We start from the raw sequence: 27,968 nt of genomic DNA on the forward strand, positions 1-27,968 counted from the left end.
ATTTCTTTCCGATTGGGAATAACATTTACAAAGCACATACATCTGAAACACAATCAAGTAAGCAAGAAACTTTTTCGCCAAAGACTGCAACCCCTGTTATCGGTTGTCCTGATGATTCCTCAAGAGCGCTGCTGCTACGATCGCAGATTCGAATCCTGCCTCGGGCATGGATGTGTGTTATGTCCTTAGGTCAGTTAGGTTTAAGTAGTTCTAAGTCTAAGGGACTGACGACCTCAGATGTTAAGTCCCATAGTGCTTAGAGCCATTTGAACCATTTTTTTTATTCCTCAACAGTTTCAGAATTTGGTTCTTCCAATAAATCCCGTACTACCTCACGACCGACGAGTACTATTCCTTCTGCGGAAATAACACACACATTTATGGAGTCTTCTTCCTCTTTAATTGGGGCAGCTTTCATTAATCCGCCTACTAGTGACAAGTCGTTTCCACCGGTATGTATATAGTACGTCTACCACCAATGTGTTGCTGTGCCGGTTGCTGGGTTACAAAGGGATTTGCTAGCGGATTTAAGTTACGTTCTGGCAGTCTGCAAATGCTAGCACCATTACAGACTGCTATTAGTTTTCCTCATCGCCTACTCGCCGTTAGCCGTAACTTTCCGTCCATTCGATTGTCTAGAATGGTGTTCTGCCCTCTCAGCTGGTAGCTGGTTTTGATAACTGTCATAATTTCTATAGCCAGTAAAACCCCCTCGTCCTCTGGACCTTCCTCTGTGATATTTATATTTCTGCACACCTACTCTGTTTACTTGTACTTCATTTTGCCTAGTAGGAGCCGTATAATCTCTATTATTATTGTCCTCTTCCTTCAAAAAATTCTTTTACCTTTCCAAATAACCATTGAACCTGTTAATGTCCTCCCTGGGTGTATTAATTATCTTATTTCTGCAGTAAAAAGGCAACTTGTTTTGTAACCCCACTATAATTTGTTCCCTTTCTAACGTGGTAGTCAATTAAGACAAAATAGTACCCACTTCTGCACAAATCTCTTAATACCGTTCTTTCTTTGTGTTAATTTTTTCACCTGACAAAAACCTCTTTAATAGTGCCATCTGTTTTCTTTTACCACAGTATTCCTCAAACAAAGCTTGTTTGAATATCCCCATGCTGGCATATTTGTCTAAAGCTAATTTTTCCAAAACACGAGCTTCTCCCACAAGATTAGATATTACAAAGCGTATTTTCTGTTTGTCATTCCATGGGCTAGACAACACATCCTCAGAATCACTCCAGAACATTTTGGGATGTAAACTATTATTGGTATCAAATCTCAAACACTGTATATGTTTAAACATAGGCAATTTCAGATGATTCTGCAACACTATGTATTATTACATGACCACTGCTGTTAGCAATTCTCTGTTCTACATTTGTTAGTCTAATGCCATGTTCTTACAGTCTGCCATTCACTTCTGTACTAAATTCTGACAAGTTAGTTTCTAAATCAGTTATCCTTGCACACACATGCCCTCCAAACAATGTACATTTGTCACTTTCCTCCTCAGTTTTATCAGCCAGAATTTTATGATCCTCATTATACTGCTTTTCAACATGATCTACTTGGGCCTGTACTTTATTCAAGTCTGCTCTTAACTGTTCACCTAGCTGTTTACTGCCTTTAACAACTTGCTTTATATGGGTAGTTAGTTTACCGTTTACTGCTACAATATCGTTCTTACATTCTTGTTTCGCGTAGCAAATTTGTCGTTTCACGCTTTCATTAAGCTGTACTATCTCATTTTTTACAGAATCACTTAAGCCTGAAATTCTGTGATCCACTTCCCCCTGAGTTCCGTATTTAAAATTTTTCAGTATATTATCAAACTGTTCTGATTGTTTTATAAACCCCCGATTAATTTCTGAAACTAATCCAATCATTTTACTATCCACATCGGACCCAAGTTAATTTATTTTACTATTAATACCCCCCATCTGTTCCATAATGCATAATGTTTCGGAACATGTTTGCAATGATACCTTTGCGCTCACCAGCCTCTAATGCTAGCTCTATTTTCGAACCAGTGAACGTAAATAGTACTAATTTAACATTAGGACTACGTGTCTGTTTCCTACTTATTTCTTGAATAGGAGTACTTATCTTTTCCACCAACTTCACAGCTTAACTTTCTTTTTATTTTCTCTACAAGACCTGATGCCAACTTAACATCAGCTTCCACCGCGTTTTGCTCATCACTTGACCTATAAGTGTCAGATATCTGAATTTTTATAAAAACTGCAAGTATTGAATCATCAAAATTTACATCCTCCTTCCTTTCACTTATTACAGGCTTATCACTTTTCTCCATGTTGACCAGTTTCCTTCCACACTCACACACCAAACGAAGCAAAACAGTACTAGCTTTTTCTCCACGAGATGCTACCGCGAGTTTATCCGCCAAAGGCTGCCAGCTCCGGTCGAGCTTCTGAGACCCCACAGCACCTTCCACGGCTGCCAACCGTTCCTGCTGCCGATCTGCTACGGACGCTGCTCCCCGCTGCTTTCGTCGGAGTTCCTGTAGTTCGCTGTCCTCTGTGCCTCCTATGTCCTGTCCCTCTGCTAACATTAGTCACTGTATCTGCACTGGATTTAAGTCTTCCTTCTATCGGTTCTGTTCAAAAATATATCTGCACACGCGTGGGTCTTTCTCGCGCGTGTTTTACACTGCTGCTGTTAAAGTTCATTCGACACTGAAATTGTATGAACCTATCTTCCTGGTTGTAGTATCAATTGATACTACACTACTGGCCATTAAAATTGCTACACCACGAAGATGACGTGCTACAGACGTGTAATTTAACCGACAGGAAGAAGATGCTGTGATATGCAAATGATTAGCTTTTCAGAGCATTCACACAAGGTTGGCGCCAATGGCGACAACTACAACGGGCTGACGTGAGGAAAGTTTCCAACCGATTTCTCATACACAAACAGCAGTTGACCGCCGTTGCCCGGTGAAACGCTGTTGTGATGCCTCGTGTAAGGAGGAGAAATGCGTACCATCACGTTTCCGACTTTGATAAAGGTCGGATGGTAGCCTATCGCGATTGCGGTCTATTGTGTCGCGGCATTGCCGCTCGCGTTGGTAGAGATCCAATGACTGTTAGCAGAATGTGGAATCGGTGGGTTCAGGAGTGTAATACGGAACGCCGTGCTGGATTCCAACGGCCTCGTATCACTAGCAGTCGAGATGACAGACATCTTATCCGCATGGCTGTAATGGATCGTGCAGCCACGTCTCGATCCCTGAGTCAACAGATGGAGGCGTTTGCAAGACAACAACCATCTGCACGAACAGTTCGACGACGTTTCCAGTAGCATGGACTATCAGTTCGGAGATCACGGCTGCGGTTACCCTCGACGCTTCATCACAGACAGGAGCGCCTGCGATGGTGTACTCAACGACGAACCTGAGTGCACGAATGGCAAAACGTCATTTTTTCGGATGAATCCAGGTTCTGTTTACAGCATCATGATGGTCGCATCCGTGTTTGGCGACATCGCGGTGAACGCACATTGGAAGCGTGTTTTCGTCATCGTCATACTGGCGTATCACCCGGCGTGATGGTATGGAGTCCCATTGGTTACACGTCTCGGTCACCTCTTGTTCGCATTGACGGCACTTTGAACAGTGGAAGTTACATTTCAGACGTGTTACGACCCGTGGCTCTACCCTTCATTCGATTCCTGCGAAATCCTACATTTCAGCAGGATAATACACGACCACATGTTGCAGGTCCTGTACGGCCTTTCTGGATGCAGAAAATGTTCGATTGCTGCCCTGGTCAGCACATTCTCCAGATCTCTCACCAACTGAAAACGTCTGGTCAATGGTGACCGAGCAACTGGCTCGTCACAATACGCCAGTCACTACTCTTGATGAACTGTGGTATCGTGTTGAAGCTGCATGGGCAGCTGTACCTGTACACGCCATCCACGCTCTGTTTGACTCAATGCCCAGGCGTGTCAAAGCAGTTATTACGGCCAGAGGTGGTTGTTCTGGGTACTGATTTCTCAGGACCTATGCACCCAAATTTCGTGAAAATGTAATCACATGTCAGTTCTAGTATGATATATTTGTTTATCATTTGCATTTCTTCTTGGTGTAGCAATTTTTATGGCCAGTAGTGTATGTGTTTTAGGTACAAATTCATATCTCCGGGAGTATTGAAGTTACTGATTTGAAAGGTTGACAATGTGGTTGTGTTATCCTAGAATTTGATATACTAAGTGTGTAAAAAAGCGATTAATATTTAGTAGTACTTCTTCAGATTCATTCAGAGCATGTGTAAAGTGTTGCACCCAGCGTTAAGCAAGTATACTGCTCCTTCGGCCCGGTAGTCAGCGTCAGCGGTGCTAGCGTGATGGCCAAAATCTGCTCTCCTCCCTGCTCCGCGGGAAGCTACCCTTTCAATGCAAGCTGGGCCGGATCCAGGGGGGAAAATTCGGAGTATGTGCCCCGGGCAGCAATTTCAGATTGGGGGGGGGGGGGTATGGGGGGGTATGGGGGGGGGGGGGAGGCAAACTGATATTCTTGAAGAAAAACCTTGTATCAGAAAGCTCCTAGCGTCCAGCACACGTTAGTCTACCGAATGTTCATATAATTTTAAAACGCATCCCTGTTGGTTTTCGTACATTTTTGAGCATGTTCTAAGTCGAACGAATCATAAGTTGATTTTTGAATGCGTTCATAATGTACGTGACGTCTCAGCCAGGGGAATCACAGTCTTTTTGAAACAAAAAACTTTCCCGCAGACAAAGGGGACAGGGCTATACGAGCTGAACCAAATAAACCCATTCGGGTAAATGCCAATCCCTGTTTGTTTATGTGGTTGTTTGGGTGTGCCAGTGACAAGCGTTGTTGTAATTATTAGCGAAATCCATACATCCAGACTACCGCAGTGGAAATAACCGACTAACAGGAATAACAAGTAAGAAAAATTACATATTATCTTCTCGGTGTTTTCAAGGAAATGAAATTATGACAGGAAATTTGTACCAGAACGCCGTACCACTGAGGGCAAGTTGTACAGTCCGAGTTAGCAGCCACTTAAGTTCTATTCTCGGAATAGCGCGGAAAATGCATTGTGCGAACACATAATAACGCCTAACCGGAGAATAAACACATTACAACTGAACCGGTAATTCTGGCAGGGTCAGCGAAGTTAAGCGAAGAATAAGTTTTGACAGTGGCAGCAATAGTTACAGAATTATTAATGACAAGATTGTCTGTCAGAACGAGGAAGGAAAAGAAATGGGGCATCACACAAATCATAAGGAAGTATATGATGATTCCAAAGTTACATAAAGATTTCGTACAACTACTACTACTACTACTTTTCAATCTCATGCTTGAGACATTGGAGCATATAAATGAAATGTGAAACTATTTCCTAACATAAAACGTTTTGCTTGTAGTAGGCGTAATAGGCATTTGATATTGGTACTTCGTGAATTATATTCTGTTCTGTTATTTGTGTAAATCAGATAGATAAAAATGACCATTTGTGCCAAAACAGTCTCGCTTATTTCACGTGTGTCACAACTGGTGCATTATTAGAAAGGTCTATTTCGTTTTATCTAGCAGACTGGAACAAAATAGGCGTAATCAAATCGAGAAACCACAGCAAACATGGGCAATGTTCGTATTAACAGTCTTTTCAGTATCAGACTACGATATTTTGACTTTTCGTGTAGCAATACTTTTTGACGAACTCTGATGAGGTAATAGATTATTTCGCAGAAAGGAAAGCACGCCGTATAATGCTGCAGCAAGATTAGAGAGAAAAAAGAAAAAATATCTTGGACCTAAGGATTTAGGAAATGTATACTGACTTGCTTGTTTCTTGTCTTTACTGCTTTTATGTTTCCTGCATTTAATTTTATGTCACACACAAGGGGAAATTATTTGATAGCAGGCAATAGAAAGTTCAAATTTTCTGAAGAGTTCTTATTCTCCCGGTCACAAATAATCCCATCCAGTACTAACTGTAAGTTTTTTTTAAGGGGGGTAGGATGTCAGACCGGCCGATTAGGAGCAGGAGAGACACCACAGAATATTTTAATTTTCGCTGTCCTGATTAAAGGTTTGGTATCTCCATTGCAAAATATATTCGTTTGAATTCCACAGAGCTAAATACAGTGACGTGGGAATGCTGTGTCAAGATGCGTGGTACTGCACTTTGGCACACTTAAGACCAAATAATATATCTTACATTTCCTCGAAGATATATATTTTATATATCAAACTCTTCAGAGAGATGTGCGCTAGAAAATGAACATTTTTTGAAAAACCGATTTTTTGTGTATATTTCTGACATCCTATTTCATACGCTCGAGGGGGAGGGTGGGGTGGGGGCCGCCACTATCAATTGTTTGCCCGGTTCGGGAATATCGTAGATGCGAGGCTAAATGTTAGATGACAACTCGTAATAATTTGCTACGTCACAACTAGTAAACAGTGCTCGCGAAGTCCGCAATGATCATTTAATCTTAAACAGTTGATGCTACTTTTATGTGTAACGGAATGAAATGAGTCCTCTCAATATTTTTCAACATTGCCGTCAATGAAATGCAACACAAAACACACGTGGTGAAACCTAATAATTTCAACTTAACGAGGTATAATTAAGAATACATGTTGCACATTTAAAAAAAAGCGAAATTTTATGTGGTACAGTCAGTTTTGAGCGTTTCCCATAATTTATCCTCTGTGAAGGATGTGGAAAATGAATTATCAGACGGAAAAAGATTTACGGACCCGTAAGGTATAATAGCTTTTTTCTGTGTGTGAGGAATGTATCCGCACCTTGACTTAATATGAGGATAAGTAAATAGTTTCTTGACCCCTCCGGAGTGAAAACTTACAGAAAGTAACATTCAGTTTCTTAAGCCTTTAAATTCTTTTGTGTGCACATATGCAATACGAAGAGCTTGCTCTGCTTAATGGTCTCAGTACACTCTAGATCCAGATATGTGGCTGAAGAATATACGTCAAAGGTGAAAGCAGACACATTGTTTGCGATACCGCACCTGTGACTGTGTGCTGGTGTAAACGCGATGATATACACACAATGAGAAATTATTTAGAGGTGCGGTTTTTTAATGAGTCGTAGTGGACAATGTGGCGACAGAGAACAGCGGGACTCATCAGCAGAAGCAGCGTTCTCCTGAAGATGACGGACAGTTGGCTCGCCGAAATATTGAATCAAGCTGATTTTAGGATCCGGCAGGAAACCCGAAGAGACTTTCAAGAACAGATTTATTCGATTAGGCACTTTCATTCCATGCACGACTGGCGGCTATCTGAAACGTCGTGAATCTATTCAGGCTCAATGTAGAGCGCCTTGCGCCAAAATAGCTTCACGACGCTTTAGATAGCCGTACTTGATAGTAGCCTTCGGCGGTGGAAACCCGTCGTGTATAAAATAAGAGCAAGTGGCACTGAAATTCTATTCAAATCATTCTTTACAGTTACAGATGGCCTATACTTTCATCTCAAAAATGATAGACAAGAAAATTAAGACGAGGACTTCAGCTGTTTGTAGGCAGATGCCTTGGAAACGTTTTTTTTATTATTTATTTATTTATTTTTTTAGACGGATGAACAAAGCAGCACCAAGAAGACGTTGGGCAGGCCATGAGATAGTAACGCCAAACTCTACTTCTATGAGAACTGTCACAGATGTATCTATGCGAGTAATCCACAGGAGAGAGAAAAGTAAGGGAGAAGATCTATTTAGCACAGTCGTCATGCCTTATTAGCCACAGCAACTTTGAAATGGTAGTTTTCCAGTGGCTGCTATTACTGCCTTGCCAACACTCTTCTGCTGATTCTGTTGTTATTCTGTTGACAGGAATTCTCTGACTCTGTTACGAAACTTACATACAAAAACTACAATTTTCACAGGAACCCCGCATTGCTATTGATGTCCTTTACCACCAATCCACCTCCCAAAACGAAATACCTTAGCATATAATAAATTAGGTTTTTATCTTTCCTTTATGCCTATACTTACTATCTAAGTCACATAATTATTAAAATACTTAAATACAGATTTTCTTTACAGCTGGACGAGATAAATCAGTTATTCCTTCCACACATGAGGAACAAGCTGCTGTGGTTCTTTCAAGAAGTGGAGGAGCCAGAGATGCCCGCCACAGCGGAAGCGGTAAGACAAGGTCAACGTCTTCGACTCCTACCGGATAGTTTATTTTTAAGTAAATGCCCAACGAGATAAGAAGTAGATTAACATTTCATCTCCAAACTGTAGACACGTGGAAATATCTGTGTAATGTTCAGTCATTATAATCGATAGAAAACTTACTGCACCGTACAGGACTGAAACTTCAATGAACATTCCTCGGTTCCGCGTAGTGTTATGGCCAATATTCATAGACGTGTGTCGTCATCCTTTTGTTTTATTTCGTTCAAATATACCTCACTGAAGCAGATGAGAACTAATTCACGAGCAGGAAGAGTTCACTTCTCCGCATGGCCAACATCGTATCGATTATCCGTTGTTTTCATAACTCTGGTCAAGCAAAATCTACAACGCTATTATCTATACGGTAACAGCCGACATCCTACCTTTCTCTGTCTATCTGAGCTACTATTCTACTCTTCATGACCTCGATGTAGAGAAGACGTTAACCAGTTTTCTTCAATCTCCCCTGTTAACTACTTCCTCTGCATGATTTTCATTAGAGTCTCCGCGGAAATGTTAAGTTCGTTCTGTGTCATTCACGGCAGCTCATGCATGATGTTAGGATATGTTTGCAGTTGGTTCGCCATGTATTGCCATGGCAGTCGGCACCTGAGATGTTCCCAGGTTGGCCCCTGCAGAATAACCGTTCTCGTAACGTCCCGGAGGCGTCTTCACAGCAATCAGTTTGATTATAAACCTCCCCTCTGAGAGTTTTAGGTGTATAGGAATATTAGGATTATTAGGAAAGTTAATGGTCAAACAGTAACTGTAATTTTAAACTCCATATTTCGCTCCAGAGACACAAAAATATTCCAGTGACAATATGGACTTTTCTCTAAGGAGATATCACCCTTATGAACCAATCTGCATTGGTTTCCCCAAAATATTTTTCAATCGTGTCTGCAAGGGGAAACGGGATAGCTTTTCATGTTAAAGGCTCCACGATACAATGCAATGAAAAACTTCTCCATAAATCACATGCTTCCGCTTGTATTCTCAAGTACAAAGTTCATCATATTCTTCCTGCACCATTAACAACATTTTTACTGACTAATGATGACACTCGAGATTCAGGACATTTCCGACTGATGGATTTATTATTCTGAATCACTGTTGTAACCTTCCTCATAGGCTGATTGTAAGATTAGAAACACGTAAAGATTTATAAAATCTAATTAAAACAGTATTTGAAATTCTTACTTTAGCGAGATCTCATCAAGAACTTTGGTTAAAACAACAGTCGAGATCGCAATAATATTTGTTAGCACCAGATGGCTGCGTTACACGAGCAATGTTGTCTAAATTTATCATCAAGAACAGCTGTGAATCAAAGTATGTCAAGTTAGTCAGAAGCTCACGAGCATTCAGTAGTAATTGTTGTAATATCATCTGAAGAGAAGTTATAGTAATCACAATATTATTATAAATTTATTCGTTTCAGATAGCAGTGGACTCGCTGATAGATTAAAACAAACTTTTAAACGACGGTAAGTATTTACAAACATATTTTACAAGATGTTTATCATACGCTATAACAGGTTATGGGCAAAGGTCCATAATGAGAGGCTACGCACGTTCATGTTTCAGTTTAATCTGAACCCACATTGAGGAGTGGACTTCAAATACACGACTGGCTATCCAGAATCAGGTATTTCACATTTTGCTTAAAACACTTGAGATATAAGTGCTACTAGGGATAATACGGATCTAATAGCGAACCGAACAGCAACCACACTAATTGTCGTGGCTCTTTTCTATCGAAGAGCTGGTCGAATACGTCGCTGTCATTTTTATAAAGAGAACAGTCCCATGCACTTAACCAAAGGTGCAAAATAAATAAACAAAAGGTATCAAAGCAACCACTCACAATGTTTCACATTATCAATCTTGTGATATTAATTTATTAGCGACACGTTTCGAGCCATTAGCGCTCATTATCAGGCTTCAGGAGAGGTTCTGGTTGTGGGCATCAGTGCGAAGATTAATCTGACGCAGCTCTACACGTTAGCCTACTCTGTGCGAGCTTCATTATTTCCATATAACTACTGCAAACGATATCCAATTGAACGTGCCTACTGTATTCCACTGTTGATCTCCCTCTACAATATTTACGCCCTCCCAAAAGAAACTTTCCTCCGTAACTAAATTGATGATACCTTGATGTCTCAGAATATGTCCTACCAACAGATTCCATATTTCATCCAAATAATGACACAAATTTCTTTCTTTCCCAGTTGTGCTCAGTACTTCTTCATTAGATACACGATCTATCCATCTAATCTTCAGCAGTCTTCTGTGGCACCACATTTTCTGTAGCACCACATTTCAAGAGTTCCTGTTCTATTCTTGTCTGAACTGCATATCGTACACGTCTTACTTCCATACAAGTTTACCCTCCAGACAAATACCGTCATTAAATACTTCTTAATACTTGAGTCCATATTCGGTGTTAGCAAATTTCTCTTCTTCAGAAACGCTGTCGTTGCCTTTGCCATTCTACATTATGTTTAGTTTCTACTTTGGCCATAATGTTATTCAGTTTCTTGAATAGTAAAACTCACCTACTTTTAGTGCCTCATTTCCTAATCTAATTTCATTAGCATCCCCTTATTTAATATTGCAACATTCCATTACCCTTGTTTTACTTTTGTTGATGCTCATCTTACAAACTCTTTTCAAGCTGCTGTCCACTCCATTCAACTTTCTTCCAAGTCCTTTGCTGTCTATGACAGAATTGCAATGTCATCAGCAAGCCTCAAAATTTTTATTTCTTTTACCGAAACTTTGATTCCTCCTCCAATTTTTTCTTTGGGTTCCTTTACCACTTCCTCAATGAACAGATTGAATAACATCGGGAATGGCAGCACAATGCTCTCTCTCTCTCTCTCTCTCTCTCTCTCTCTCTCTCTCTCTCTCTCTTTACAATCACTGCCATCTGGTTTCTGTACAAGCTGTGTATAACATTTCTCTCCATGTATTTATCACTACTGCATTTATAATTTTAAAGTGTGATCCAGTCAATATTGTCACAAGCTTTCTCTATGTCTGCAAAAGCTATAAACGTAGGCTTGCCTTTCCTTAAAAATCCTCTAAAACAACTAAAAGAAGTCGCAGGGTCAGTATTGTCTCGTGTAATCCTACATATTTCTGGAATCCAAACGTATCTTCCCTGACGTCGGTTTCTATCAGTTTTTCCGTTCTTCTGTAAATAATTCGTATCTGTACATATGATCCGTGACTTATTAAACAGATAGTTCGGTAATATTCACATCTGTCAGCTCTTGATTTTTTTGCTTTGAATTATTAAATTATTCTTGAAATCTGAGGGTATTTCACCTGTCTCATACATCTTTCATACCAGGTGGAATAGTTTTGTGATGTCTGGCTCTCTCGATGATCTTAATAATTCTGAGGGAGTGTCATCTATTCCAGAGGCCTTTTTTTCGCTTACGTCTCGCAGTTGTCTGTCATATTCTTCTCGCAATATCGTATCTCCCATCTCATCTTCAACTACGTCCTCTTTTCTTTCTACAATATCGTCTTCAGGTCCATTTCCCTAGTATATCCCCTCTATATACTGCTTGCACCTTTCGGATTTCCCTTTTTGTTTAGTACTGGTTCTCCATATCTGAGCTCTTGATATTCATACAGTTGCTTGTCCTTTCTCCAAAGGTGTCTTTAAATTTCCTATAGGAGTCGTCCATTTTTTACCCTAGAGGTACATGCTTCTATAGACCTACATTTGACCTCTAGCCACTCCTACTTCGACGTTTTACACATTCTACCAATCTCATTTTTAGACGTCTGAATTCCCTTTCGGCAGCTTTATTTGCTGCATTTTTATATTTTCTCTTTTTATTAATGAATTCGGTATCTCTTATAATATCCAAGATTTCCTAGCACCTCTTGTCTCTCTACCTATTTGACCCTCTGCTGCCTTCATTACTTCATCTCTCAAAGCGACCCATTCGTCTTCTACTATATTTTGTTCCCCTGTTTCAATCAATCGTTGCCTAATGTTCCATTTGATACTCTCAGCGACTTCTGGTTCCCTCAACTTATCCAGGTCCCATCTCCTTAATTTTCTACCTTTTTGCAATGTCTTCACTTTCAATCTACGGTTTACAAGCAATAAATTATGGTCAGAGTCCACGTCTGCCCCTGGATATCTCTCACAATTTAAAATATCGTTCCCAAATATCTGCGTCTCCACTGCACACTCTAAGACAAAAAAAAAAAAAAAAGTGGAGAAAAGACGCACCACGAATGAATTATGAGACTGGGTCGGAAACCGATAAATGATGCAGACAAACAAACGATTACAGTTTCAGAAAAATTGGATGATGTGTTCAAGAGAAACAGCTTCAGAAATTGAGCAAGTCAGTAACGCATTGCTATACCTCTGGTCCTTATGAAAGACGTTATTCTGATTAGCACTGATTGATAGAGTTGTTGGATGTCCTCCTGAGGGATATTGTGCAAAATTCTGTCCAATTGGCGCGTTTGATCGCCATAATCCTGAGACGTTCGGGTGAGCCCTGCTCATAATGCTCCGAGCGTTCTCAATTTGGGAGAGACCCGTCGACTTTACTGAAAAAGATAGGGTTTGGGAATCACGAAAACAAGCGGAGGAAATTATCGCGAGTGCGGACGGGCGATATATTGCTGAAATGTAAACCCAGGATTTCTTGCCATGAAGGGCAACAGAACGGGACGTGGAAAATAGTGGACGTACCGCTTTTCTGTAAGGATGCCTCTGATAGCAACCAGAGCGATCCTGCTATGAAAAGAAATGGCACTTCATAGTATCACTCCTTGTATGGAGCCGTATGGCGGGCGACAATCAGATTGACATCCCAACGCTGTCTGGGGCGTCTCCGGACACGTCTTTGCTGTTCATCGGGGCTCAGTTCAAAATGGTTCAAATGGCTCTGAGCACTATTGGACGTAACATCTGAGTTAATCAGTCCCCTAGACTTAGAACTACTTAAACCTAAGTAACCTAAGGACATCACACACATCCATGCCCGAGGCAGGATTCGAACCTGCGACCGTAGCGGTCGCGCGGTTCCAGACTGTAGCGCCTAGAACGGCTCGGCCACTTCGGCCGGCGTGCTCAGTTCAAAGCAGGTCTCATCACTGCTGACAATTCTAGTCCAGTCAATGAGATTCCAGGCTGAAGAAATGTCTGGAGATACAAACGTGACTGTCGCCTACCATGCGGCCCGACAACAAGGAGTGATAGTCCGGGCTGTCATTTGTTTTTATAGCAGGACCGCTTTAGTTGTCACGCGGCAACCTTACAGCATAGCGGTACGTCGACGATTTTTTACATCCCGTTCTGCTGCCACGCATGGCAGGAAATCCTGGGCTTACACATCAGCAAGATAATGCCCGTCAACACAAGGCCAGATTTTGTGCTGCTTGTCTTCTTGCTTGCCAAACCTTACCTTGGCCAGCAGCGTTGTCGGATGTCTCCCCAGCTGAGACCGTTCGGAACATTACGGGCAGGGCCTTCCAGTCATCTCGGGATTTTGACGATTTAACGCACCAGTTGGATAGAATTTGGCACGATATCCCTCAGGAGGACATCCAACAATTCTATCAAACATTGCCAACCAGAATAACTATTTGCTTAAGGGCTCAAGGTGGTCCGACGCGTTACTGACTTGCTCAGTTTGTCACGCTATCTCTCTTGAATAAATCATCCATATTTTCTGAAACTGTAATAATCCTTCTGTCTATACAGGGTGAAAAGTATTTAAACCGACAAACTCTGGGAGGTTGTAGGGGACATCAAAACAAATATGTTTCCATTATTTCCTATGAGGAGTATTTAAACCGGTAGAGAAAAATTTCTCTGGCGGCAAATTAATTAAACCAACAAACACTTTTCCATTTTTTTTATGACCAAGAGACAACACATTAACACAACCCAATTTCAATGACAGTAGATTTTCAAAAATTCCTCCATTGACACGTAAACAAAGGTTACACCGTCGGATCATGTTCTGTCTGACACGGGCAAAAACCCCAGGAGTACCCTGAATTGTTCCTGCTGCTGCTACTATCGGAAGGCTGCGCATCTCTCTCCACACAAAAAAGTCCAGAGGGGACATATCTGGGGATCCAACAGGCCATGGTACCGGACTACCTCTGCCAATCCACGTTTCTGGGAACCGTCGGTCCAGGAATAGACGCACACGACGACTGAAATGTGCCGGCGCCCCGTCATGTTGGATCCACATGCGTTGTCTTTTAGGGAGCGGGACGTCTTCCAGCAATTCCGGCAATGCTCTGGCGAGAAAATTGTAATAGTGCCTGCCATTTAATGGCCTAGGTAGCAGATACGGCCCAATTAAGCAGTCCCTAACAACACCGACCCCCACATTAACGAAGAACCGCAGTTGATGAGCACTAGTAACTGTGGCATGTGCGTTATCCTCACTCCAAACATGCGAATTGTGCATGTTGAAGACTCCATCACGCCCGAAAGTTGCTTCTTCGGTAAACAACACAGAGGATGGAAATGTAGGATGCATTTCACACTGTTCCAGGTACCACTGCGAATACTGTACTCTGGGTGGATAGTCAACTGGTTCCAGGTTGTGGACACGCTGTAAGTGAAATGGAAGTAACAATTGCTCTCGAAGGACTGTTGTTACATTGGTCTGATTCGTCCCCATGTTACGTGCAATTGCACGAGTGCTGATTGAAGGAGCCCTCTCCACATGCTGCAAGACAGCTTCCTCAAATTGCAGCGTTCTTACCATGCGACGGCGTCCCTGTCCAGGTAATCTGCTAAATGACCCGGTCTCACGCAGACGTTGGTACACAGCAGCAAAGGTCGTATGCTGCGGGATACGGCGATTAGGATATTTTGTTGATAAACCCGCTGTGCAGCTCGTCCGTTGTGGTGCGCTACGTAGTACGGACCAACCATATCAGTGTACTCCTTCCAGGTGTATCGCTCCATTAGTAAACAGAGACAATGCACTACTACAATGGTGGACAGCAGTTGCCTATACAAGTGAAGAGCGTAATACGCCGTGTAACAACTGAAGAGCGTAATACCGCCTGCACCAGTTTAAATAATCCTCAGAGGAGAAAATGACATTAGGGAAAAATATTTGTTTTGATGTCCCCTACAACCTCCCGGAGTTTGTCGGTTTAAATACTTTTCACCCTGTACATGTACACCACAACTACCGATTTTCGCCTATTCGTATTATTCCTCCGAGTTGCGTCGTTTTCTTTGCCTTAGAGTGTATATTCAATCTGATACCTTCCTGTGTCCCGAGACCTCTTCAACGTATACAATCTTCTTTCATGATTCTTAAACCAACTACTAGGGATGATTAAGTTATGCTCTATGCAAAATTATACCAGATGGGTTCCTCTTTCATTCATTTCCCCCCAGTAGGCATGTTTGTTTAAAATACGCTCCAGAATTTTTTTGTGAGAAAGACTTACCCGTCCTCCATACAGCCTCGGTATCTTCACATGAGATTTTCATAATTTTGGACAACTGATGAAAGGCATAGTTGCTCTCGAGTTGATTCGGACGAACAGATGCACGCCTGGGTATAATTACAGTTCCGAAGGCAACAGCTAACATTCTTCCATGTTGGCATTGACTGCTTTGCCTCACAGTGAAATAAATGTATTAAAAGTTCTGGTGATGACTTTCGAAATAATGAACAGTTTGCTTACTTTTTTCAATCTCTTGTTTTCAATTGACTACCCCTTACACACGAAAAGGTGGCTGGCTGCTGTGTTTCTTAAAGTAATATAATCCACAGCCACGGAGTTCAACAACCAGAAAAATGTCTCTACTTTGCTGTGCATCAGTTTATTTGTAATAATGACAAAAATGTAATGAGAGTCCCAATGTCTTGGCTCCACTGGATAAGTTGTAGCATGAAAAAACGTCTTCTTTGTCGGTGACTGGTTTCCATTATTAAACAAGGACGGATCACATCTCCACAAATATAGAAGCAACTAAGGAACGACGGAAAACACACAAAATGACGAGATTAAACAATTATAGCACTGAGCTTACTGGAAGAGGGAGAGTTTACACTAGATTAAATATCAGTTATAAATTTGAAGGAATAATATAATGACAAAAACAGACATGTAGTCAGTGTGGCGACGCTCTTCCGTAGCGGCGGGTGGCAGAAACAAAGGCTCGCTCCCACATCACGATTCGGCGTTTGACAGGAGGTACAGCATATTGTGCCACTGTTCGCAAAAATAGATTCCAGGGCGTCTGGAGAATTGCGGGTTACCACGCAAACTTACTGACCTACGCCGGAGCCTCCAAGCCTAATCTATTTCTCCTCAAAACGGTGCTTTCTGGCACACGGAAAGTGACGAACCGAGGAACATGTTCATTCAAGCGACAGTAAATATAAGTTGAACGTTGGCTCCACACTGTGTGCTTACCATTTATTTAACATACGAAATTGACTGTATTGAGGAGACTGAAAATGATTTTGCTGAATGAGTCACTTCTATTGTAATTATTTATGCAACGTAAAATTATAGTAAAACGTTGCATAGTGAATTAAAATGAGTTTTCTGTGACAGTCTCTATTTCATTTCAGCTTTTAAGATTGCTACTTCACATTTCAAATAATTGCTGTCGTCATTAGGTGCCTTAATACTAGATTACGTTAAATATCAGTCTTTTCTGTAATTTTGTGCCATTTATCTCGTATTTTACGGGGTTACTTCGAATATTGTGAGTGTTCTGTGCGCTCGTTAGGCGCAAGGGAATTTGAGTAATGTAGAGTTAATCCAAGAAGTAATATATAATTTAATAGTTGGATTTTCACTTTTTAAACCTAGTGCAAATTGAGAAATTTTTCTCCCGGACGCATTTCACTTTATTGGACGCATTTACAGTGCTGATATTGTAAATAGTTTGAATACATAATCCTTTTTGATATTTCGATTATTGTACACTTGAATACAGTTTTCCTCAGTTAGAGAAGTCTCTTCCAGTTTTTACTATTTCTTTTTATATATTATGATATTTAGTTTTTCTTTTCACAGTGACCGGTTACTGAAATCGAACACTTGGGTTGCTCAGTCAGTGGTCACTTATTACATTTCGTTTCTTGGTAAGCTTCTCCTTTAATTCGAAAAACTTTGTTTTAAGACGAAGATAGTCAACCTAACAAACACATTAATAAATAAATACAGACTGACACGGTAAGATCTTTTACACTTTCTTGTATATGCTGTCTCGGCTTTCATATCTTTTAAATTTGTATTTACTTCTACCCTTCACAAGCTACTTAATGCTGCATTGCAGACGAGGACGATGATGATGGTATGTTTACTTTCACACACAACAGCAATGTTTTTAGCACCATTACTAAAATTTTATACGAAGAGTGTGGATTAAAGTAGCAGAATACTAAAACTTCAATATTAATTGAAACATAAAAATGCCCTGAAAACATAAACGTGCACACACACGTCTACATACACATAAATATACATAAATACAAGAATCACTCTTTCATTCAGATCTAAAAATTAGCAAAATAGTGAAACTTGTTGGAAATAATTAAAAAAGTATAGCAGATAGCTGCAGTTGTTTGATCTCTACAACAAAAAGGACGAGTCAGCCACTGTGCAACATACTAAAATCTCCATATAGTTGGTTTCACCTATTGCAGCTTATTGTCCCTCACTGGTAGCTATCCGCCCTCTCATAGTGTCATGGCTCTTCGATTTAACAGCGAAATAACAGCCTGCAGAGGACTAGCATGTTGGGAAACATGCCTGCTCGTTCCCCAGATCCTCTCATGCCCTAGTACCAAGCGGTATGAAGCACGTTTCCCTTCCTAATGAATGATGAGAGGGGTGTGCGTTAAGTTTTGTGTAATTTTCTTTGCTGAGTACGTTTGTTGCAGTGCTATTAGGGCATTAATTGAATCGGAGAGGATGGGAAATGTTTTGTTATGAATACACGTCATTTGTTCCAGTGCCTTCAGTGTAGCATGGAGCTTTGTAGCAAATAAAGTTTACGATTGGGGAACACAATGGGCAGCCAAGGGAATAAACTGGCTTTCATACATCCATGTCATCTATTTTAAAACCGTCATGTCTATCCAAAATGTTACAAAACAGGTAATATATGGAGTGCAATCTTTCTTAAAATTTGTCGGATCAGAAATAGTGCTGGGCCTGCATAGGAGCAACAGTCGAAAGCTGCTCCAATTTTAGTGTAAAGCTTTAAAATCAGGTACACTCATCTTTAAAAAAGGCGGTGTTTCGCGCGAATCGTATGGAGTCTCTTGGCTCCCCGTGTGTTATTAACGGTATGGTGTGCAGGCGTCTGTGGCGTGTATACTTTCCTATAGACCCGTAGACCAGTCGCATGTGTTAAGCAGTGGCCCGCCATCCTAAGCGTAGAGTGTCGGTATGAGGTTGGTTTGAAAGGTCCCAGTCGCCAGGTCATTTCCTACAGGGAGACCTTGTTTGCACCCGAACTGCCAAAGGAAGAGACGAAAAAATGACGTAGTCGAGCACTCGTTCACTTTGAGCAATACCATTTAAAATGAATGCTTTTGGAAGTTTTGGGGATCTTTTCAGGAGGTTCAGATTGCTGAGGTGTTGGTTACGCACGAATCTAAGAGTAAAGCTTAAATTTTTGAGAACATTTCGTCTGATATGAGAGCTTTCAGTCCGACAATATTTTGACACGGGCGCTGGACTACGACATGTTTTCGTCAGTTTCTTTGGCCGTTCGGGTGGAAAAAGTTTCCCACATCCTTCATCGTGCACCAAGTTCAACATCTTTAAATAGGAGGATTTTGAAGATCTATACAACGTGTACCCACAATCTAGACGAGAAAGCACGAAGACACTGTAAAAATGGAGAAGACGGATTCGATTTGCTCTTCGTGAATTATGGTCAATACATTTTAAAATATTTTGTGCTTTTAGGAACTTTGCTTTTAGCTCCCTAATACGTGAAAGCAAGACAAGTTTAAAATATATCTGAGACTTACAAACCTCACTGTGTCTCTAAAATTAAGAGCACTGTCCGTCCTTCTCAGCTCAGGAAAATTAAAAATGGGACGTCTGCAGTTAAGAAGGACATAAATAGAGTTTTCGGTTGAAGCATTAAAACCTCTATTCTCCGGATATTTCTCCAGATTTCTAACAGTCATGTGCAACTGAAGAGTTGCCGTTGCAAGTCTGTAAGAGGGACAAAATTCAGAGAAATCATCCGCTAACTAGGAACATTGGACACGACTTCTTATAGTCGACGTTACTCTGTTGAGAGCTATGGCGAAGACAGACTACTCTCAGGGATACCGTTCTGTTTTTCCAAGAGATCATATGGGACGTCATCGATTCGACATTTAAAATAGCCTAGTGAGAGGAAGGACTGTAAAAATTAGAGATGACGTTCTTGAAAGCCCCACTCATGGATACGTGCGAAGGTATTGTGCCACCAAGTAGACTCAAAGGCCTTCTCGATGTCAAAAAATATACCTATTATGTGATACCTGCACAGGAAATCCTGTTGTATAGCGCTTCCAGGAGGACTAGGTTATCAAAAGTACAGTGATACCTCGTGCACACACACTGAAAGTGACTATGTGGATTTTAGAATCCAGACAAGGCCGTGGACGACCATCCATTCCAAAATCTTAACCTTACAACTATTGAGGGCAGCACTACGATAACTACTTGGACATACACGGTACTTCATAGGTCTTAAAAGTGGAACTAAAATTGCTTCTCTCCAGGAGTCATGAAAGTGTCCTGATACCAACATGGGGCTCAGAAAGGCCGATTTTTGCTATTTTTGCTTCACTCTGTGAGGTGTCAAAACATTCTGTAACAGACAATACTGTAATCAGATGTGTCACGAGCACAAATAATGCAGAATCCAGTTCCCACGTGGAAAACGGACAGCTGTATTCTTCATCACTGATGGAACTAAAGTTCAAACGCCCTACTCAGCAGTCACTCTGTTGTGTCGAAAGCTGGATCCTGACGCACTGGCGGCAACGCCGTCAAAATATTACACCATTGCCTTGGCAATGACGAGCTGGCTGGCTTGGAAACTTCTGTTCCTTATTACATTAGCAACTGGGAACGTCTCACTTCCTACAAAAATCTTCGTGGTGACCTCCCATACGATTTTACTCTTAGTCGAACGGTTTATGGTGTTCAATAACGGTTGTCACGATCTCTACTTGCTCTCTCATTCTTAACTGGGGGACATTTCACCCTCGCTCCCCGGAAGGTTACGAGGTTCTCTGCAGGTGGCCAGCAACGAATAAACCTACCCTGAGCTCTCGGCCTGACCCTCATGGCGAAGCGGCGTTCGTCGCTCCGCTAAGGCATCGGCTGGCCTTAGTTGGTGTGAGGAATATGAAATGGATCGTTGTGGTGATATGATCCACCCACCCCTGGTTTCTGTCTTTACATTCAACATAGAAAGTTTTATACAGCGCCCAAATGGTTCAAATGGCTCTGAGCACTATGGGACTTTACTTCTGAGGTCATCAGTCGCCTAGAACTTAGAACTATTTAAACCTAACTAACCTAAGGACATCACACACATCCATGCCCGAGGCAGGATTCGAACCTGCGACCGTCGCGGTCACGCGGTTCCAGACTGAAGCGCCTTTAACCGCACGGCCACACCGGCCGGCTATACACGCCCAGTTCGCTTTACTCAGTACTCGTCGTGCCGGCATTCTTTCGGTCAACATCCTGTCTGGAAGGTGAGTACAGTTCAGGAAATGATCACCTAAGTGCAAGCTATCGACCACTTGCCATTGAGCAGAGTATATGAGGACTGAAGAGCATACCAAGAGGGCATACCTGTGAAGGACTTCGCTGCTGTGCTTTGAATGACTGCTTTGTCTCCCTGTTCAACAGATGTTCGCGTGTTGACAAGATAGTTCTTAATATGTCTACCATTGGACAGTTTGTTGCAGAGCCCCAAAGAACACTATGAGGTTTGCAATCGCCACATAGTGGGAATGGTTAGGGAAGCTGACTAATGAGTTCAGTGAGAGCCTCTCTGTCGTGTCTGTCGTGAACCTCGATGGGTAGGGGGAGGGGGGGGGGGGTGCCGGCAAGTTAAGGAAAGATATTATCAACCTTTGACGCACAGGCAGTAATATAACGACTAATTAGCGTCAGGGAAATGAGGGGAGGGGGGAGGGGACGTGAGGAGTGGTATGCGTTGTTTATGAAAATAACCACTCCCTCTCTAGCTCTCAATCTATTGAGCTCGTCCTGTTTGTGGAAGACGTACCCATGTAGCTCATGGGCGTCAGATAGTTTCAATTGTGTCTCCTGGAAACATAAACACGTTTATCTTTCCTGAGCTAGAAATCGTAGTTCCTCCACAAGAGCCGAGAACCCATTGATAATCACAACACAGAGATTTTTCCTTTTCTTGCTGCTATGTCGTTCTTCTGTGGTGAAGAGTTTCTGGAGATGGCAGGATGGGGGAGGGTAAGTTGCTTGTTGCTTAACGTACTTTCCAATTCCCTCAGGCACACATCGACGTCAATACTTTCAAAAATATGACCATCATAAAATCCATCAAACAGGACAAAGGCCATATGATCTAAGGGTTTTAGACCTCATCTTTTTCTTTTTGGCTTATTGTTTTTCGTTCCCAGATCGAATTTTGAGGACAATGGGAAAGCTGTTTTTCTTGCTCTCTTTTTCTATCTCCCGTGAGGGTATATCATTCTTGCTGGTAGTACGTTCTGCTTCTGTTGTTGCTTGTGTTATAAATAAATTTGTTAATTTAACAAGCACCACAGGTTTGTAGATATATGTACTGTTGCTGCCCATCCGGCTATGGCATGGCTTTAACCATCTTTGACACATGCGGAATCAATGAGTATGCCCCGTATGGCTCCACGAATCATCGGCAGCAGTCCACGATCTTCGCACACAACGTGTCCCCCCCCCCCCCCCCGCCCCACTTTTTTTTCGAGCTCTATGATCTCTTTGTTGTGGGTGGGGATTCCAACTGCATCCTCCACGTGAAGGACCAGACGCCTGCTTATTTGCCATTCCTGACACTGCTTACCCTGGTTGAGGGATTTCATATAGTTGAGGTTTGGGAAAAGATTCATGGCGATGTACCCAGTTATACTGATTGTGCAGCACCTTATGACAGCAGACTCGAATGGTTTTTATGTCTCTATCCACCTTGGAAACGTAGTCTCCCTGGCATAAAAATGGCTGCTTGCGTTTTCGTACTACTGTGCCATTATCTGGACACTTACACTACCACCACAGCTGGTCTGGCGCAGCAAAGGGTTCTGGAAGCTTAACTCTTCCTTACTTGGTGACCTGTACTGCTGACAAAGTATTGCCACTAAATGGGCATCCTGCAGAAAGCGTGTCCCACAGTACATTGGCGGCTCAAGTGTACAAAACTTACAATCACAAAGGTCTTCATGCAATGTGGCAAGGAAGTAGCGGCGGGGTATTAGGACACCACCAAAATTGATGACACCATCCTTGACAAGCTCAACACGCTCGCTCTATCACCTAATGTCCATAGAAAACAACATCATAGTAAAACCTATCTCGTCACTCTCCATCGCGATAGATTGTACAGTGTCGTGGTGTGTTCACGACGATGGGACCTTCTACATTTGGAAGTGCCATCCATAGTCCACGCTGCATCTCACAATCGTAGTCGACGTAGACTCGTCTTCTCTGTCCTCACCATCTCCGATGGTACTCACAGGCGGCGGTGGTGTCTGCCTTCGCCGACCACAACCGCCACTTTCACGATGACGGCGCCAATTCCTGACTACCTTGACTCCACTCCTGAACGAATTCCCACCACTGCAGAGTCGACACTTATGATGTCTGCGATCTCCATGGGAGAGATGATGGATGCGATGGACATGGGGGCGAAGAACAAGTCGCTGGTACCAGATGGTCTCCTAGTAGAGTTCACGAGAACACACTGCACATGGTTGTGGGGCTACCCTTCAGACGGCTTTTGGACTTCATTGCGATAGACGCGGTCTGCTGGCTCTGTGCAGCACTAGTCTCCATTGATTTACAAATGCCTTTGAGCATGGTAGACTCTCATTCCTTCTCGCGGTCGTGAAGGTTCAAATGGCTCTAAACACTATGGGACTTAACATCTGAGGCCATCAGTCCCCCAGACTTAGAACTACTTAAACCTAACGAACCTAAGGACATCACACACATCCATGCCCGAGGCAGGATTCGAACCTGCGACCGTAGCAGCAGCGCGATTCCGGACTGAAGCCCCTAGAACCACTCGGCCGCGTGGGGTTTCCGCCACTCTTTTTAGATTCCATTTCGTGTAGTCTCCATGGTCCAGGTCAAGGGGTGAATTGTTGGACCAATTCCAGTTTGCCTCTCTGTTTGTCAGGGATGACCTATGTCCACGCTATTGTATGCAGTTACACTGGAGCCCCTCATCGCCAGTCTTACAGCTCACCTGCAGGGTCTCAACTTGTGTGATCACACCTATCACTGCAGGCCCTATGCAGATAATCTCCGACTTCCTTGCTGCAGCAGATCGAAACTCAAAGACGCCACCTACTGGAGCCAGCAGGCTGGACATATTTCGGCTAGCATCCTTAGCATCCACAAGTCGACGATGATGCAAATCAGGCGTGGACTCCAGGTCGTGGCTCCAGGCCCACTCCCCAGTCCCACCCTTCGTTACTGACGGCACGACATTATGGGCTCCACACACCGCACTGCACCATTGGCTTACAGCCGGCTTTGCTATTCCATATGTCACCTTGTTGGCCACCATTTCATCGTTAACTTGAACCAAATGTAACGCGCGTCTTTGTCAATACGAATGTGGCCCCTAAGCTGGTACATGTTGCCCAGATCCTCCCGATGCCATTACCCCTTGGATACTTCGTGTCAGCAGGGCACCTTTTCAACGTCTATCAGACCATTTTAGCTCCACCCTTCTACAAGGTGGCCTCAGACTTTTGAGCGCAATCCTCTGTGCTCTTTGTGCATTCTATGCTGCAGCACTGGCGGGATTTCTCCCTGTCTGTATGATGCAGTCTCCTGGATATCCTCGGACCAGTTCCCCCCTACTCGCTCCCCCCCCCCCTAACCCAACCACCGGTCGATACAGCACACATCTCCCTGTTACTGTACCATATCGTAACTTATTTTGTCGAACTCTGCTACGTCTGGAATGATTTCTCGGTCACCTGCCCTCCCTGTGCGAAGGACTTTTATCCTTTGCTTACACTATTTACCCCTCATAAGCACATCGAGGTACAGCAGCCAATGGTTAACGGACGGACGTTTGGGTTTTTCAGTGCCCCCTTGCGACACACCATGCACTTATCTGGTTTCGAGAACAGGCTTCAAAGTACATCTTTCACAACGGTCCACATTCGGTCCTCGATGTCTGGTAATGGGTTGTGATCATGCACAGTACGCTCACCTGGTTGTATCATTACTGAGGAACCTTTGCAGAACATCTCCACAGCGTCTGTCTTAACCCCCACCCCTCCCCAGTTGGCGTGTGCCACATCTCTCCATTTCAATGATACATCTGTGATCATCTTGCATGGTACGTTGCACCGATGTGTACAGGCTAACACATTCATATAATACGAAAAAATGGGTTGTTTCGTGGTTAGTGTGATCTTCTATCCGTCATTCCTACGTGTCCTTACGGGGTGGCGCTCGAACGGTCACCATTTTTATTTATCTTAGTTTCTTTAGCTGGAACGGAGGTTTAGGTGTAGTTAGGATGGCAATGCCTGTGAGAGATCAGTCTCTATTTCTTTGCTGGGGCCACAAGTGGCTGTCCTCCATAGCGTTAGTCCTTTTTTCATTTTTTCGTAGGTACCCTTAACGCTACAGTTTTTCTTTTAAAAAAAGTTGTTCCATCCGTCTTGTGATGCAAGGGCGGTATGAGTTCTCACTTCTACTGGCGGCACAGACAAGTGCGCTCGGGGTTATTATTTTCCGTTTTACTTAATGCAGCTGCAAATTGCTACAAGAAATTATTTAACAAACTCTGAAGAGAACCTTTAGATAATAAGCCTTCTCACAAGTTCGACCCCTTAAGCCGTCTTAATGGTCACAGATGTCTGCTTTGTGAATACCAATATTCTTCACTCTACAAACGTCACTGGAGTACTTCGACTCGACCGTCAACCTTACGAATTTGAGTTTTGTTTTTCACGTAGGACCAGTATGTGAGTGGAATAGTTATGGGCTGAATATAATTCCTCTGTGCTAAATCTGTGAAACAGTGCTTAGGCATGCCTGAAGACGTTTGCTGGCAGCGACGTTAGCAACTTCCTTCCACTGTGGGTAGCTTCAAAAATGGGCAGTTTCATTGAGTTAAATCTAATTTAAGACCTTAAATATCGCTCTCGATCAGCGTAAAGTTCTTCATGAATCCATACGTGGATCTCATAATGCGCAGAGTGCCTGTGTTGCTATAGAGTATGCACTACAAGGTATTCCATACAGTTTATAGCACACATCTGCTGTAAGAAATCAAACCACGGCAGTAAAACGTATTACACCACAGTTGCTAAATGTGGCTTGACGTAAACATACGAGTTTCTGACGAAAAAATTGCAAGTAGAATCACTTCTAAAATGGAAAGAAACGAGATAGAAAGCGTAAAGAATAATACTAAATAAGATAGTAAGGTAGTCAAATTGGATCACAAACTATAAAATTAAATTTAGCCATGCTCATGTCTTGCACATTAGTTTAATGTAGCACTCACCATACAAAAAAGAGTCGTCTGCCTTCAAATGGTTCAAATGGCTCTGAGCACTTTGGGACTTAACTTCTGAGGTCATCAGTCCCCTAGAACTTAGAGCTACTTAAACCTAACCAACCTAAGGACATCACACACATCCATGCACGAGGCAGGATTCGAACCTGCGACCGTAGCGGTCGCGCGGTTCCGGACTGTAGCGCCTAGAACCGCTCGGTCACCTCGGCCGGCCGTCTGCCTTCGTTGCTATCGAGTGTGAAATGCAGATCTTAGATATTTTTTGTGGAGTCTCACGCAACAACAGTATAGAATTTTATACTCTCCAAAGCGATGAGCGATAGCTGACCCATTCGACAACGCAGCAACCGCTGCCTTGAGCCAGCAACTGGGCCTCGGAGAGCACTGGCGCATGCGGCGTTCAAAAGCAGTCAGTCAGTCAAGAAATGTTTCGCAAAAATGTTACTGGAAGGAATTATCTAATACCGGTGTGTGAAATAAATTGTGGCTGTGCTACCATTATATTAAAGACTTCAGCATTCAGACGAAAGGCGCTTTAAAAACTTTGGCAACGAGGGGTTTCGATGTCGAGATATTGTGCCTAGACGACGTGCTATTTACTGCTAGAGGACGGTCGTGGACATAGCATAACAACTGGAACAGAAAACAAGGCTTCCTCCAGGAACTGCCACATCCTACAGTGTTGCCAGATTGTGCAGGTTACCGGACTTCAAGGAATTATCAAAATGGCCAGTTTATTTGCCCCAAGTCGCGATCGGAGCGGATTTAGGTTCTGCGGAGGTCGGCCACCGGTCAGATTTTATGACGAAGAGTGGACACTTTCGCTAAAAGGCCATATCACATAGATACCCGGACATAAATCGAGCATAAATTCGCATGCGCGCTCACAGAAACGGACATGTGGGGTGTTCCAGTATACTACATTGCAAGAAATTCATCACTAAAGATGAGTTACATCCGACTTCAGAAATACACTGAAAAAACACCATCTTTGGCCCAGGAATCACATCACTTTTATACCCAACTAGGGTTGTCGGCCAATCCCTCGATTTTGCGATTTCCAAACCGTTCCACAAAACTGTTTAACATTCAGACCTTTAAAAAAATGTTCAAATGTGTGTGAAATCTTATGGGACTTAACTGCTAAGGTCATCAGTCCCTAAGCTTACACACTACTTAACCTAAATTATCCTAAAGACAAACACACACACCCATGCCCGAGGGAGGACTCGAACCTCCGAAAGGACCAGCCACACAGTCCATAACTGCAGCGCCCTAAACCGCTCGGCTAATACCGCGTGGCATTCAGACCTTTCAGCCAAGTAGCATGTATAACATAGTGTAGGCACTTTCGTTGGTCAATTCCTCCTCCCACTAACATAGCTTCTTTAGGAGATGCGGTCTGCCAGAACATTCAGAAGCTTATTTCTACCAGGTGCTGTAAAACACCGGCCATCATGGGAAAACTACTTGCCTATTATTCCCAGACCATTACCCGTTTAAGACGACTAGGAGAATATCGGCGCATCATCTCCGAGCTGAAGAAAGCCACCTTCCCCCAGCTACCGGAAACCGACTCTGGCGTGTATGATAGTGAATAGAACGTGCATTCACGCGCGTTGCAGGAATGAAATACTGCGAAGCTTGTGGTTCATTTGCAGGCGAAAGGTCCGGCGATGCGGGCGCTGGCGGCGCAGCAGCCGCGGGCGAGCGCGTCGAGCGGCGGACCGCGCAAGAAGCTTTTCCTCACCGACGGCGGCCAGGTGCCGCTCTCTGGTATCTGCATCTACGTCTTCCGCCTCAACACCGGCAAGCAGCTGCCCGAGGAGGGCTTCCACAAGGTCTGACACTGTAAAACAATTAGACCATAAGCGTATGTTCTCCATTCTCATTGGAAATGCATATGGATGGCTAAGGTCAACACCGTACAACCAAAAACCTTGAGA

At 42.9% G+C, this 27,968-nt stretch overlaps 1 protein-coding gene across 1 annotated transcript in view; it reads left to right on the forward strand.

Annotated features, from left to right (window-relative positions):
- LOC124556419 (dynein axonemal heavy chain 5) overlaps positions 1 to 27,968 on the forward strand; it is an 876,134-nt gene that overhangs the window by 63,687 nt on the left and 784,479 nt on the right. The window contains exons 3-6 of the mRNA XM_047130377.1: positions 8,088 to 8,199; positions 13,737 to 13,745; positions 14,488 to 14,519; positions 27,723 to 27,863. Coding sequence (XP_046986333.1) covers positions 8,088 to 8,199; positions 13,737 to 13,745; positions 14,488 to 14,519; positions 27,723 to 27,863 — 294 coding nt within the window. The remainder of the gene's footprint in view (positions 1 to 8,087; positions 8,200 to 13,736; positions 13,746 to 14,487; positions 14,520 to 27,722; positions 27,864 to 27,968) is intronic.

Source organism: Schistocerca americana, chromosome X (assembly GCF_021461395.2).
Source record: "Schistocerca americana isolate TAMUIC-IGC-003095 chromosome X, iqSchAmer2.1, whole genome shotgun sequence".
Classification (NCBI taxonomy): domain Eukaryota; kingdom Metazoa; phylum Arthropoda; class Insecta; order Orthoptera; family Acrididae; genus Schistocerca; species Schistocerca americana.